The sequence below is a fragment of the Mus pahari genome, chromosome 22, assembly GCF_900095145.1.
Source record: "Mus pahari chromosome 22, PAHARI_EIJ_v1.1, whole genome shotgun sequence".
Classification (NCBI taxonomy): Eukaryota; Metazoa; Chordata; class Mammalia; order Rodentia; family Muridae; genus Mus; species Mus pahari.
The window spans coordinates 31,803,141-31,815,244 of record NC_034611.1 but is presented as its reverse complement, the minus strand read 5'-3'; the positions used below and the strand labels follow the sequence as shown (position 1 = coordinate 31,815,244).

The following is a 12,104-nucleotide window of genomic DNA, read 5'->3' as shown; positions in this document are numbered from 1 at the left end:
TAAGACTTTGTCTTTGCCAGGTACATGCCCTACCAGTAAGCTCTATTCAAGCTTTTTACATTTTTTTTTTCTTCATTTTGAGGCAGAGCCTGGCTAAGTTGCCAGGCTGGCCTTAAACTTACTATATAGTCCACACTTAATTACTTACTTACTGTTTCCTGTATATTTTTTCTACACTTCAGTCCTTTCCCACTTTTCCCCTTGTAGCATTTTTTTAATGTTATTCTACTGGAAACAGCTTTATCTTGCCTTTGTTGGTTGAGGTTTTAAGCTGATGAGTAATTTTGTTTGTTTGACTATAATTAGACAGTAATTCCACTGAATTGATTCCTAGGCTGCTAAAAAGTCAGCAAGCCATGCAATGCTTACTTTTTCTACATGTGTGATGCTAAGGAATGGATCCAAGCACTCACACTCAGCCCCTAATTTCACTGCATACTTGTTACTTTTTTAATCTCTTTGTCTTTAAACCCTGCGACTTCACTGCAATGCCCCAGGTGCCTTTTTCTTTAGTTATATTAAGCGGGTTCTTTGGGTTTCTTGATTTGATTAGTTTTCATTAAAAATGGAAAACTATTCTCCTAATATTTTATTTTTTGTGTTTTATTCCTCTCCTTCTCCAACTACAAGAAATGCTTCCCTATTTCCTGTTTGTGTTTCTCTCATTTATATTATACACAGCCTGTACTCAAAGTCTCCCTGGTACCATTATGAAACACTCCTACGCTGGCTGAAGTTAGCATGTCACTTCAGCCTCTCTTACACCAGTTTCTCAAGTTTCACTATGCATAACATTGATGCTTTGAAGTAATTGATGACTTGTGTCTCTTCATGATGACCTCACATTTGGAGCAAGAAAGCCACAGAAACATTCTTTCACTGCATCTTATGAGAGGTGCATGGTATCAGTTTATCCTACTACTGGTTAACTTTGACTATGTGGTTAAGGTGGTATTTTCCAGATTGTTTAGATCTATGATTACTATTTCCTTCTTGGTAAGTGATGAATACTATGTGGAGATATTTACAAAACTACTAACATACCCTATTTTATTTTAAGCTCCAAAGTAATGGCAACATATGTATTATTTCAGAGACCTAGGTAGAAGGAAGGCAATTTAGAGACCACCATAGTCACCCATGTTGAGATTTTGTCTCAGCAAACAGAAACCAAATCAATTCAAAAATGGACATAACATCTTCATCTCAACTTTTGTTCATTAGGCTAAGCAACTAATGAAGAATCTTGCTTAAAATAACTACACTAACTGCTTTTTTGATGATTTCCTGACCTATATTTACCAGAAAAGAATCCCTTCTCCCGACTTGTACAGCATAGGTATAGGCAATCTATAGGTACTGTATAGATTACAACCCTTTTCAACTATGTTTTATACAAATCAAATTATCCCAGGTTTAATATATAGACGATGTTCATTTGGTTTGTATTCTTCAGACATGTCCCATCATGCTTTGAGCAAACAATATCTGGCATAAGGTGTTTCTGGCTCAGTTTCAACTTTCATGGACCTGTCTCAAAACACCTATTTTTCCAAGAAGTCTCGCTGGTGTTCACTAGAAAGTGGTCGTTTTTGAAGCCTATCTGTATGTGTCAGCAATCTGCACCATTTTACTTAGAATTGGCTACTTCTAGTGAAAAAGATAGGAAATGTATGTACACAAACACACACCCATACCTAGCTCTATTCTAATTTATCATTTCATGGCTTACACTAGCTTCTCCTCTTCCAATTATGTGACAAATTTTAATCATATTATCCACAATATATTTAAGATTCCCTCAGTTACAGTCTATAAGTAGGTCTAAAATTGCCAACTCTCAAATAACAATGTGAAAAAAAAAGAAAAATGGGAAAAAATGTCCTAAAAAAGATTTGATTGTTAGCCTGGTGTGGTGGTTCACACTACAGTCAGAATGCCGAGGCAGCTAGAGTACAATGTCCAAGGCGGCCTGGGCTAAATAGTGAAATCCTGTGGTTTATAGTTCTTTATAAATTTTTGTTTAGCAGTAAAAGTACGTGGTCAAAATGGCATATTCTAACATTATCTAAATTATTATTTTCAACCTCTGTACTGTGTTTTTATTCATCTGAGATATAAATGTCTTCAATTACTTCTTTCTATATTCTGTTCAGTGCACTTTCTAAACACATTATTTTTGAGCATAGGAAACAATAACATTATTCTAAAATTAGAGATATATGAAAAGCCACACTAAAATTGTTTTGAAGCAAGAGAGAAAGACATGGAAAAGTAAGGAAACATGAGGGGAAAAAAAAAAGACCTTCATTCGTGTTTGAGGATTACTGCCAGTTTAGAGTCAAGCAATCAGCACAACAGAAACTGTGACAGCATGATCAAGGCCTGTGCAAGCCCAAGCCCGACAGAATTCCAGCACTGAGGAGAGCAAATCAGCATATAGTCCAATGCCGAATGACACTGTGTATCAGCTGCACTCAATGGCAGGCCCCATGCTTGGAGCAGTAAATAAATGCAAATTGAACTCTTACGGTGTTAGTGTGTGTGTGTATGCCCCTTTTTTTTTTTTTTTTTAAAGAGAAAGAACATGAAGTTGGATGAGTAGGAAGGTGGGGAGGGATCTGCAAGGAATTTGGGAAGAGGAAAGAATACGCTCAAAGAATAAAAACATTTTAAAAGTTCTAACATGGTTAACATTGCTATGAATATTTCCAATATAGAGACAGTATTTTTCTTTTGGTAAAGATATTTCAAGTTAAGAAAAGTAAAATAGAAAAGAACAAAACTTAAGTTTTATGTTTGAGTACAGCTTTGGACTTCCCCATATATAAACCTGCAGTTTTCTGGGAATTTCACAAAACTATATAAATTGGTGTTCTCAACCTGTTGGCCGTGACCCCTCTGGAGAGTCAAATGACTGGGGTATCCATCAGAAAACATGGATATTTGACATTACAATTCATAACAGTAGCAAAATTACAGTTAGGAAGTAGCAACAAAAATAATTTTATGGTTAGAGTCACCACAAATTAAAGGGTTGGAGCATTAGAAGATTGAGATTGTACTTACTGTAACAACATACTTCCTAATTCCACTTCCACCCCTGTGACTTTGAGTTTTACTCTAAAAGCAGTAATCTCGTAGAAGCACATCTGGAACTACTTACTGTATCAACTCATTTAAATTAAGGATGCACATTTAGAACTATCCTTAGCTCATTTAAGCTGCTTTTACAACCCTTTGAGATGTAATATGAAAAGTCTCAAAAATCATACATACATAGCTATTAAGATACTCAAGGGTTACTTGCTCTTGAGAGGATCATACTTATGCTCTTGGGTGACTTGTAGACTTTGGCTAAGTGTCTCTTCCTAATGCCTATGCTTACAACAGAACAAACTACTAAACACCACTTAACTCTATCCTGAACATCCTTCCCTTCCACAGTGCCCGGATAGAGCGTGGGTCCCTTTCCCGTGCTCAAACCTAATCTAGCCATGCTGCCTGTACCATAAGCAACCCTGAAGCCTCCTTCCACCAAGATCTACCTTGACCACACTTCCCCACACCACTCCCAGGCCCCTTCCAAGTCGCACTCCAATCTCCCCACTCAGCCAGATCCAACTCACCCTTCTCCAGGTCTAGCCTGGTGAGTCCACATGATCCTACCCTCCTCCTGTGGCTCAAAATGCTCACATTTAAACCCAAATTCAGGCCTGAACCACAACTGGATCCTGCAAACCAGCCTAGTCTATGTCTGCTTGACACCATTCCCCTAAGCGATAGTTAACCTCTAGACTAAACATGACCCACATATCCTTTCTTCTACCTACCCTTCTCTGTTCATATCAGACACAGAAATAACAAAAAAAAAATATCCGTATCTCAGATCTTTCAGGGAAAAACCCAAAGTTTTAGAAAAGTCAGTCTCTGCCTCAGATCTAGAGTCCTATAAAAACATTTGCCAATGATCTTCATCCTTGATAAATCCCAAGACATAATATCTAAAGTGGGTGGGTAGGGGAGCAGGGGCCGGGGGAACTTTCGGGATAGCATTTGAAATGTAAATAAAGAAAATAATAATTATTATTATAATAATAATAAAAATAAAAAACAATGTGTTTGCGCAGGTATTTGTATTTTCTTTCCTGATGTCTTTATCATGAAATGTATCGTGAATTGAGAGAACATCAGTGGTTATCAATTTCAAGTTTTAATATACTAAATGTCCCTCAAGGAACATTGTCACCTACTTTAAAACATGCAGTGTTTGTGGTTGTATATCGCTAGTTATATCATATTAGACAAAATTATGACCTTGTTATTGTTTTTATTTGGAAATTAAGCATAACGTAAGGAGATATGATTATGTGTCAAAATGAAAAGGGGTAGACATGTGATGCCTATTCTTAGTTGTCAACTTGACTACATTTAGAATTAACTAAAACCCAAGCATCTGAGTAAACCTGTGAGGGATTTATCTTAACTGAAGCATTTGAAGGGGTAGGATCTAAATTATATATGGGCCAACCTTCTCATACCACCTATATAAACATGAGAAAAAAGCTCTTGCTGGTTGCCTGCTTGCCCTCATTCTTGCTGGCAAGTTTATTCCCTCACTTGTACTATGAGCTCTGGAATATACTGAAAAACAGCTGAGACAGGCATCCAGACTCTTGGGCTGAACACTACTGGATTCGTGGACACATCAGGAGACAGCAATTGTTGTCACAGCTGAACTATAACCTGTAAGCCACTCTAATAGACCCCACTCTTATATGAGACTCATTTTATGAATTCTGTATCTCTAGACAATCTTGACTAATACAGTATCTAACCAAACAAAACAAACAAAAAAACTCAATACCAGACATGAGAAGCCCTCTTCTGGTTGCTTCCCCACCAAGGGGGAAGATACACCTTTAAAACTGAAGACATGACACACTTGAGGCACAGGTCAATCTAAGCCAGAAGCCTCCTCTCTAAGGACTAGCTTCCATGGTACCTGAAGGTTCCATGCTAGTTTCCAACACAAGGGAGCAACCAACAGTTCTACTAGCAATGACAACTATGAACTACAACAACCAACAGGGATGATAGCCATAAGGGTGTAGTATTGGTGCACATACCCTGGCAGTAACCAACAACTCTCACATTGGACTTTAGACCCACTCAGAAGGAAATGATACCTAGTACTGGAAAGCCAACTTCTCTGGGCTAGTGTAGTCATAAATCAAAGATAAAACTAGTTTCTCCGTAGTTAATACATAACTACATTCTAAAACTCTGTTCTTATAGCCACATCTATTTCTCACTCCTGCTAAAGAAACTTATCATTCCAACAAATGCAGACTATTACCAGAAAAACACAACTGAAAAAATGCAAAGTGGTGGAGCCCAGTCCAATCTGATAACAACAAATTAATGCACCTAAAGATCAGGGATCTTTTCAGAAGGGGATGGTGGTGAGGAAGATTGTCACAAGTAAGAGAAACAGGAAGTTTGCTGTGTCAGAGAAGCTACACCCATGAATTGTCATCAGCATGGTTGCCTAAGCACAGGAACAAGGATGACAGCAGGAGACATACTAATGTGGAAGGAGGAAAGCTCAGGAGGACTCAATCCGACAGAATTACAGGCAACTAAGGAACGGTAATAGTGGGAAAAGTCTTCCCCAGAGAAAAGTAGCAACACACACAAATATATATGAAAGAACACTAAAGAAAAAGAGGTTGTCAATCTGAAGGGGGGCGCAGTTAGGGAGTAGATAAGAAGGCTTGGAGTTTAGAAGTAGTGTAATTATAATCTTAAAAAACAAAACAAACACCAGAAAAACCTCTAACTCTGCTTCATACTGACTCATCTTGAAATGCTTTTCTGAGGTGAGGTCAGGAATTTCAGCTTCACTTTCAGAAGAGCTCTCTGAAAATAACTCCTCAGGCTCCCTAGTGCAGAGCCACTAGGCAGAGATAGAGCAGATCTATCTCTGGCTCTTCCTGCCCCACTGCTGATAAACTTCTACATTAGCACCCAGCAATTTATGGTTTTAATTCACCAAGGCGCATGGCTTCTTGTCATTCCAGTATTTCTTTGAGTATACCAGCACATGCGCTCACACACCCTTTTCTCTGCTTTCCTACATAAGATGATTTACTACTTACTATCTTTTACATTCTGCTCATTTCATTTCACAATGTATTAGGGAAATAATTACTTCAGGATTCTTCCTCATTCTACTATGTGTATGTATACACACACACACACACACACACACACAGAGACACACAAATACATATATAATACAAAATATTTGTTGTTTCAACTTAATCAGGCATAAGTCCCCAGATAGTAGATTAAATGTTACACTGGATACACACCTTTAAATTTTCTAAAGTTAGCATTTAAATTAGTAGACTCGGTCTACTAACTCATAGACTGATTTTTCCCCCTCCCTTCAAATGTGGAATGAGACTAGATCTGCTGGCTGTCAGGCTTTTAGGCTTTTGGACTCAGATGAAACTTGTATAGACAGTTCTCCTGGGTCACCAGTTTGCCACATACATCCCAGAACCAGCTTCTATAACTATGCTAGTCAATCTCTTATAAAGTCCTTATTTAGTCTGTTGATGCCCATTCTCTAGAAGATACAGGCTAAAGACAGCAGAATATTCTAGTATGCAAATATGCTTTGGGCAGCCATTCTCCTACATATGGAATTCAACATACAAACTAGTCACAACAAGCAAAGAACAATTTTCCAACTTACTTCTGCAACAGACCATTTACTTCTGTGGTCTAGAAGATGAATAAGTAGAACCCATAATTCTTTAACACAGGAGCATGGGTAGTGACTAATCAGTAATGCTTCTGAAGGCATAACCTACAAAAAGAAGCAGAGCTATTTACATGCCACAGAGATGATTACTATAAAGAGTTAAAATATTTTCTCAATTTAAGGAAAAGTATCAAGCCGGGCATGGTGGCACACACCTCTAATCCCAGCACTGGGGAGGCAGAGGCAGGTGGATTTCTGAGTTCGAGGCCAGCCTGGTCTACAGAGTGAGTTCTGGGACAGCCAGGGCGATACAGAGAAACCCTGTCTCGAAAAACCAAAAAAAGAAAAAGTATCATTTCACTAACTTTTTAAAAGGTTCCCTTTACAACCAAATTACATGATAAACCTAATTTTCAGCTAAAGAAATAAAAAAGAAAACTTTAAGCACTGGCCAATCAGTACACTTTAAGATTCTGTTAGAAATAAGCTGTCACAACTTCTAAAATAGGCCCGAGTGTAATAGCAGCTAAAAGTGGACAGTAGAAAGGCCACTGCTGCGAGTACCTCCTAGTGTAACAGTCATTATTCAACACCTGTCCTGAGTATAAGCTGGAAGGAACCTCAGTTTACTTATTTGTATCTGTTTCATCTAACACACACACACACACACACACTAACACACACACACACACACTAACACACACGCACACACACGTTCTCTCTCTCTCTCTCTCTCTCTCTCTCTCTCTCTCTCACACACACACACACACACACACACACCTGATAGAAATTTAGAAATAAACTTGTATTTATTATAAGACAAAGTAAACATGTTTTAACCTACAACTAGGCAGGAATAAGTTCCAGGACACTGATATATATAGCTAGAATAGATAGTTACATACTATATATTTTTAAAAGTATTTTGAAAAGCTAGAACAAAGCAGTCTGAATGTTTTTAACACAATGATAAATATTTGAAAAATATTTAACCTGATTTGAGCATTATGTAATGTATATACTTACCAAAACGCATTATTAATACATAACACTCATTAATGTGTACTAACTATTTTAATGTACCACTTTAAAATTAACATGCAAGATGAATTCCACCCTACTGGGACGTTTATATCAAAACTCTTGCCACATCTAGCTCCCAGATATTAGTAACCAAATACAAATCAAGAGAGACATTAACATATTTCAAATTCTTATGTATTAAACCACATGTATTAAGAATTGTTATAATTAACACATTAATAACTCTTAAAGCATTACCTTGTCAAATCTGTTGAGTGACAGGCATATTAAGTCACACAAAAGATGTTCACAATGTTCTTCAAAGAGGCTGACATTGGTTAAATTGTCACCTGCCTGACCAATAAACTGACGACCATAAACAACTTGTTCTGCAAATAAAATAAATTCTATTTTAAAACCTCAGATTGTATTAACTTTCACAAGAAAAAAAATGATTTTACTTCTTCAGTTCTTCTAAAGTAAAATACAATTTTAGGATTTTTGTTTTGTAAGTAAATTAAATTTGAGAATAACCAATTTGGGGTCCATGTATTACCTAAAAAAACTAAGAAAAACTCAAAAAAGACAAAAAAGTACTCATCTACAATTCTAAGAACAAAGAAGGTAAAACCTTAGGTTTTTTTTTTTTTAACTGATGCTGGTATACTTACCACTTATAATTGTTTTGTAACATAAAACAGCAAACCAAGGTAAACAATAACAAAAACCTGTGCCTACATCACATTGTGTCCACTTGAATATTGTTCTAAATAGATGGAATATAGTCATTATACATCGGTGACTACACCGTGTCTATGTAGTTATATACGTACATAAACAAGAATTAAGTATTGACATATAGATGTCTTTGGAAACTAAAATGCCAACAGCAAAATTTAAAAACCAAAATCAAAACAAAACAACAACAACAACACAGCATTTGCTGGGTATGGTAGTACATGCCTTTAATCTCAGCACTCCAGAGGCAGGTGGATCTTTTACATACTGAGGACAGCCAGGGGTAAATAAATGGTTAAGTGAAACTCTTGTCTCAAGGGAAAAAAAAGACCAAATGAACAAAATAGATCACAGCATCTGAAATTTAAGATTAGTATCCATATATACAAACTTCTAAAAGAAAGTTAGAAAATTTGCAAAAATAAAAGACAAGGCAAAGCCGGGTGTGGTGGCGCACGCCTTTAATCCCAGCACTCGGGAGGCAGAGGCAGGCGGATTTCTGAGTTCGAGGCCAGCCTGGTCTACAGAGTGAGTTCCAGGACAGCCAGGGCTACACAGAGAAACCCTCTCAAAAAAACAAACAAACAAACAAAAGACAAGACAAATCACAGAAAAATAAAATTATGTAAAGATGTTGATGTTAACTGATTATCAAAAAGCCAGTGAAAACTTCAATGCTCTGTTCTAGATCTAAGGAAATACATAATAGAACATGTATACAAATTAAAGCTATATGTATGTTTTCTGGGAAATATTATTTACAATATCTAAAAATAACCAAAAACTATTGTTAAAAGGCAGACATGGCTAAATAAGTGTAGTTGATCTGAAGCATGCAGCCTTAGAAAACCTGAACCAGCCAGGCGTGGTGGCGCACGGGAGGCAGAGGCCAGCCTGGTCTACAGAGTGAGTTCCAGGACTGCCAGGGCTACACAGAGAAACCCTGTCTCAAAAAACCAAAAAAAAAAAAAAAAAAAAGAAAGAAAGAAAAAAAGAAAAGAAAGAAAGAAAGAAAGAAAGAAAGAAAGAAAGAAAGAAAGAAAGAAAAGAAGAAAAGAAAAGAAAAGAAAAGAAAAGAAAAGAAAAGAAAAGAAAAGAAAAGAAAAGAAACCTGAACCACAGGTACTTTCACAAATAAATCTCTAATAAGCTGCTAAATGGGAGCCGGGGAGGTATCTTAGTGGTTAAAATTCTGCTACATCACTACAAAAACCCTAGTTCTGATTCCCCAACACCCAAGCAAAGGCCAACATGAGCCTATAATCCAATGGTAGGGAAGGAAGACTCTGGGGGCTTGCTGGTCAATCAGTTTAGCCAAAATGGCATGTCCTGGTTAAGTCAGTAAGAGACTGTCTCAGCCAGACAGTTGTGCTGCATACCTTTAAATGTAGCACTTGGGAGGTAGAGGCAAGTCTGATCTACACAGAAAGTTCCAGGACAGCTAGAACCAGACCTTGCCTCAGCACACACACACACATGCACACACCCACAATCTGCTAAATGATAGATGGACACCTTGGATGAAAGAGACGCATAAACAAACACTTATTATCTATTTCTTTTTAACATCACTAAGTACTTATAATGCAATAGAATTGTTTATTTTCTTGTGAACAGGGTCTTACTACATAGTTCAGGGTGACCCAGAATTCAGCATATAATCCAGGCTGGCCTCATGATCCTCTTATCTCAGCATCCTATGAGCTGGGATTATAGACTGCCATATGCCAGCATACTCAACTGGCAACTCCATTATAAAATGATGAATGAATGAATCGATCAATCAACCAATTAATAGTTCAATCTTAAGATTTTTTAAAAAGAAAAAAACAATCAACCAATCAATCGATCCTAAGGAGGATTTTTAAAAAGAATTAAGACAGAAATTCATAAACTCACTCAATTTTTCTCCCAGCATATGCAGTATTTCCAACACCAGCCAGTGGGTGTCTAAGTAGAGATGTAATAAATGCCATGATGGAGGGAAGAGCTGTAAATGATATTATAAAGTGTGAATTAAAACTCATACTCCACTAGGTATTTTACATGTCACAGAACTCCATGCACACAGATAAAGAACCAACTACTATTCAAAATTTCTGGAAAAACTTGTCTTTGACTAGAGAATTCTTTCACTGGAGATCCTTGAAAGGATGCCTTTTTTCTTTCTGGTTTAATACAGGCACACACTTGAGATGGCTGAAGGGACTGGACAGTACAGACTCCTTCCAACCAACTGTTGATTCTACTTAGCCACAGCTACAAAGACATCTTTAAGATATAGATTTTGCTTCAGAACTTATCTAAGAAATATTCCTTAGTGCATATTAAAATTTTATATATATATATATATATATATATATATATATATATATATATATATATAGTGAGTGCATAGGAATGATAAGAGATTAAAAAAGTGAACCTCAGATTATCAAACCAACTCGTAAGGTCATCTTCACCAAGTTCGAGAATTTTATCTCTCAATCCATGATTAAGCATTCAAACAATTCTATTGAAATCAAAAGTCAGAATTTTTAGTTCTTAGGTTCAAGGATTTTTCCTTGTCATTACAAGCAAACTAAAATGCTAGACTAATACCATAATGGAACAGGGAGAGAAAGAATAGCAGAAGAGGGAAGAGATAAATAAATATGACATCTCAAAGCAATGAGGAAAATGTAACCCATTAATAGTGTTCACATCCATTTACTGAAACTAGCATCAGATTTCCTATTTCCCTACATAATTTTTAAATTTCTAATGTAGACAGGTGTTTTGCTTGCATGTGTGCATATGCACCATGGACATGCTTAGTGACCCTGGAGACCAGAAGAGGACATCAGATTCCCTGGAAATGGAGTTACAGATGCTTGTGAGCCACCATGTGGTTGCTGGGAATCCAACCCAGGTCTTCTGGAGGAGCACCCCATGCTCTTAAACCTCTAAGGCGTCTCTTTAGCACCCTGCCCCTACATACTTTAAAAGAAATGAATGGCAGCTATGAATGTAGAAACTAAAGTGCAGCATAAGTACCATGACATAAAAGAGACTCATACATACACACACACACACACACACACACACACACACACACACACACACACACCTGAACCCTCAATCATCTGGAAAATTCGGGTTAATTGGTGAAAAACAAAAACAAAGAAATAGAAGAAAATATTTGTAATATATAAAATATCTAATAAGTAATATCTCTAATGCAAATATTTTGGATGTTCAACTGGAAATAGTAGATAAAATGCTCTTCATACATATGCTATGTATAAATTATTAAAAAATTATTTCATGTCGGGTGGTGGTGGCCCATGCCTTTAATCCCAGCACTTGGGAGGCAGAAGCAGGCAGATTACTAAATTCGAGGCCAGCCCAGTCTACAAAGTGAGTTCCAGGACAGCCAAGGCTACACAGACAAACCCTGTCTCGGGGGCGAAAAAAAAAAAATTTGTTGCAGAATAATATTTTGGTGTTTTATGTTTTAAGAATAAGAAGTTCTAGCCAGGCGTGGTGGCGCATGCCTTTAATCTCAGCACTTGGGGGGCAGAGGCAG

General features: G+C 37.0%; 1 protein-coding gene across 3 annotated transcripts in view; it reads right to left on the bottom strand.

The window, feature by feature from the left end:
* Mms22l (MMS22 like, DNA repair protein) overlaps nt 1-12,104 on the bottom strand; it is a 109,553-nt gene that overhangs the window by 89,765 nt on the left and 7,684 nt on the right. For all 3 annotated transcript variants that reach the window (XR_003842827.1, XM_021222104.2, XM_021222105.1), the window contains exons 6-8: nt 10,436-10,526; nt 8,057-8,187; nt 6,767-6,880 (exon numbers count right to left, since the gene is read on the bottom strand). Coding sequence is in view for 2 of the 3 variants with exons in the window: in XM_021222104.2 (XP_021077763.1) it covers nt 6,767-6,880; nt 8,057-8,187; nt 10,436-10,526 (336 nt within the window). In the remaining variant the exon portion in view is untranslated. The remainder of the gene's footprint in view (nt 1-6,766; nt 6,881-8,056; nt 8,188-10,435; nt 10,527-12,104) is intronic.